A 3,802-nucleotide genomic window follows, 5' to 3' on the forward strand; every position below is an offset into this window, starting at 1 on the left:
GCGACGCGAAGCGAGAGTAGATTCCTGGTCGCCGTGCGTAGAAGGAAGGCGCGTCCGCACGTGGGTTTTCGGCACCAAAATGTAGACGCTACGATATTAGCAGGTACAGAAGAACTGGGCCAGGAGCCATCGTGTCGCCATGATAGAACGTGTTCTCTACTTCTTCTTCTTTGCCTTTTCTGGCTGGCTGCGTTTATTGTTTTCTACAACAGGATCGCCACGGGCAGCTGGGGTGGCATAGCAGCGAGATAGTCGGCTGACAAGTGAAGGCCAGCCAATTCTGCTGCAGTGGAGCTGGCGTGGAAGGGAAGGCGGCACCGGATGGTCGTCCCAGTCGTGGGTATGACACAGGCAGCCGCGGCCGAGCGGGGGCTGTCCCGGACAGATCCGTCCGTGAACACCAGGAGGTGCCCCCGCAGCCTGGCGTGGAGTTTCGCCACGGCTGACTGGTGGAGCTCGCACGCCGGTGTTCGCCTTTTGCTGAGGTTGCCCAGCTCCAAACGCACGTCCAGAGGCTGCTGGTGTGGTGGAGGGGGCTGGATAGGACAGGGAGCCGCGGGCACCAGTTCTTCATAGAGTGCGCAGATTTGTCCCATCTGTGAAGCTGGTCGGCTCCGCAGTCTCCGTAGGAGGGCATCGCCCCCTGGAGCCCTGTGGAGACGGTCCACATGATGCAGCGCCTGTCGCAGCATAAGGAGAGACAGAGGCCACGTCTGGGCCTCTGCCAATGAAGCAGCCACGGGCGACTGGCGCGGGAGTCCCATGAAGCGCCGAATCGCCATGCGGTGTTGCCGCTCCAACTGCTCCTTGCGGTGTTGCGCCAAATGCACCAGGGGCAGTGCGTAGGTTTGCGCTGCCGTTGCAGCCCCCTGGTAGAGCTGAAGTGCCAGTCGCGGGGTGCACCCTTGGCCCCTGCTCAACAGCTTGCCCACAGCAGTCTGAACTTTGGTTGCCTTGAAGGTCGCGAGTTTGACGGCTGGTATCCAGGTGAGGCGGTGATCGATCCTTAGCCCCAGGTACGTCACCGCCTTGCTCCACGGGATTGGCCGGTCTCCCAACACAAGCTTTCGGATGGCCCTCCGCGCAGCGACTCTGGGGTGAACCAGCAGCGCCTCCGTCTTCGTGGGGGACACGATCAGCCCGATCGTTTTGAAGAAAGAGGTCACAGCATCCAGGGAGCGTTACAGGGAGCGGCTGATGGTAATGAGGCTCCGCCTGGGCCCCCTAACCCACAGTGCCACGTCTTCTGCGTACAAGGAGCACTGCGTGGGGTAGCGATTGTCAACCGGTAGCATTTCAGGTAGCCCTGCCAGCACCAAGTTGAACAAAAAGGTGCTCAGGACAGAACCTTGTGCGACGCCGGCTGTCACTGAGCTTGGATCGCCGACCGCGCGCCCAATTCTAACCCGGAGGGTCCGTCCGTCTAAGAAGGCACTGATGAAAGCACGGAGAAAGCCCGTTATGCCAAGTGCGTCCAGAGCACTCTCTATGACCATATGTGGCAAGCCTTCAAAAGCGCTTTGGACATCCAGCAGTACAAGGAGGGCCACCTCGCCTTTGCTCCTGGCCTCCTCCAGGGTGGAGACGACGTCCGCAATTGAGTCTGCTGTGCAGCGGTGGCACCGGAAGCCTGTCTGCTGCTCTGATAGGAACTCCGTTGCCCCAGCAATCCAACTCAAGCGTGCCAGAGCTATGGCTTCCATGAGCTTGCAGGCAGCAGAGGTGAGAGAGATGGGCCTGTAGGATGCAATGGCTGCACCAGGGCGACCATGTTTCCGGACGGGCACCACCACAGCAGTCAGCCAGGCCTCAGGTAGGGTGCCACTCTGCCAAACGTCATTGAAAGCCCTCAACAGGCGTTGTCGGGCAGCCAAATCCAGGTTACGCAGCATCTGGTATGTGATGCCGTCGGCGCCGGGGGCACTTCGGCGCTTGGTTCTGGCCAGAGCAGCATTCAGCACGTACTCGAAAATGGGCTCCTGGCATAGAGCTGCAATTTGGCTGGCAGTCCAGGCAGGGTGGTGGCTTTGCGGCGGCTTGGGGGCAGGCGTGGTGCTGATGGCCGCAGGTCGGGCTAATGGCAGTGCCGTGAAGCGATCGGCCAGCCGTTCTGCCAGTTCTTGCTCACTGATGCCCAAGCGGATGGCCACTGCAAGTACGGGTTGCCCCGCCATTGGTCCGATGACGAGACACCGTAGAAGCCGCCATGCTTTTGCGTCACCTCTTGCTTGGCTAAGAGAGTGGCAGGTGCCCTGCCAACTCTGCCGTCTGCGACGGTTGGCATGTCGCCGGCATACCGCATCGACACGGTTGAAAAGTGTGCGATGATCTGGGCACTGGACCTTTAGGTACCTTCTCTCAGCCCTGCATCTGGCAGCCCGTAAGTTCAGGTGGCGGAGGTCTGGCACAGGATGGTTCTCGGGCATCCAGGACTGGATTGTGGCTGCTCGCGCTGCTGCTGCCACCAGATCCAGGAAGGCCTGGTCCTCCGGGGCGTCTTTGAGCTGCTGCCGGAAAGCTCGCCAATCGACTGTTCTGCACCGCCTGGTCCTTGGCATCTTCCCTCCCGCCGGTGTGATGACGATCGGCAGGTGGTCCGAACCCCAGGAGTCAGGCTGCGTTGCCCAGCCGTACCGGTCTCCCTCGCTAGCCAGCTCACGTCGATGGCGGTGCACGAGGGTCGACCTATTTTGCGGACGAAGGTGAAGGACCCCGTGTTCAAGACTTGCAGGCCCAGTTGATGGATAACGTCCACCAGATCCCTTCCTCGTGACGAGCAGGTGCGACTCCACCACATTGTGTGATGAGCGTTCATGTCACCACATAGAAGGTAGTTGGGTCCGAGTCGAGCCGTCAGCTGTAGCAGATCGGCGGCGTTCGACCGCTGTCCCGGACGCACATACAGAGGCCACTGTCGTATCCACACCACGTAGCCGCACTGTCACAGCACAACACTCCAGGGCACCCCCAGTGACATCGGCCACGTTAATGTTCGCGTGTGGTAGTTCACGTCGCACGTACACCGCACATCGTGGTCGACCCTAGGGACGCGCACTCACCATGCACGGCGCGGCTTGGCACGAGTCGAGGATACATGACGTGGTGCTATGGTAGCTGATGTATCCGGGAAGTCGCAGATCGGCCGTTGCTACGTACACCTCCTGCAAAGCAAGCACGTCATACTCGCTCCGCGAGAGGTGCAACGAGAGGTCTGCATGCCACCGCCACAACGAGTTAGCGTTCCACTGAAGCACACACGGGCGGCGGCGGCGGTGGTTCCCTGTTGGTTGCAGATGATTGTCAGCCATGGTGGCTGTTAGGAGGGTGCACGCCGCCTGCCTGAAGGCAGATGGAGCGCAGCTGGTTCTTAAGAGGCAGCATGTCCGCAACCGCCCTTAAGAGGAGCCTCAGGTTTGCGTTCTCCTGATCAGCAAGAGGCTGCGAGGTTGCCTTCGTGGGTGGGCGAGGCTTGGCTGAGGCCTGCTTCTTGGGACCAGCAGGCCGCTCCCGCTGTTGTGCGTTTGTTTGGCGCGGATCCTTGGATGGAGCTCCCACCGCCGCAGCGTAGCCCTTGCCTGTGGCCTGATTTAGTTGAGGACCACTCGTCCCACTAGAGCTTGACCACAATGCTGCTTGAGCCTCGCGATGAGGCAGGTACGTGGGAGATGACGCCTTGATGGTGGCCAGGCGCCGCTCTCTTTGCCACAGCTGGCATTCCGCGGAGTCAGCTGAATGTGGCCTACCGCAGTGTAGGCACTTAACCTTGCTGGTGCAGCTGGCGTCCTTCCCATGGTGGTCACCG

The 3,802-nt window shown here is 60.8% G+C and overlaps 1 protein-coding gene across 1 annotated transcript; it reads right to left on the reverse strand.

Annotated features, from left to right (window-relative positions):
- Positions 1–203: 203 nt before the first annotated feature.
- LOC119378407 (uncharacterized) lies at positions 204–2,174 on the reverse strand. The gene is made up of 3 exons (XM_037647567.1): positions 1,230–2,174; positions 507–1,118; positions 204–446 (listed from the first exon to the last, which is right to left on the reverse strand). Exons 1-3 carry the CDS (start codon positions 2,172–2,174, stop codon positions 204–206), a joined length of 1,800 nt encoding a protein of 599 aa, XP_037503495.1.
- Positions 2,175–3,802: the final 1,628 nt, after the last annotated feature.

The sequence above is a fragment of the Rhipicephalus sanguineus genome, unplaced genomic scaffold (assembly GCF_013339695.2).
Source record: "Rhipicephalus sanguineus isolate Rsan-2018 unplaced genomic scaffold, BIME_Rsan_1.4 Seq826, whole genome shotgun sequence".
NCBI classification, from domain to species: Eukaryota; Metazoa; Arthropoda; class Arachnida; order Ixodida; family Ixodidae; genus Rhipicephalus; species Rhipicephalus sanguineus.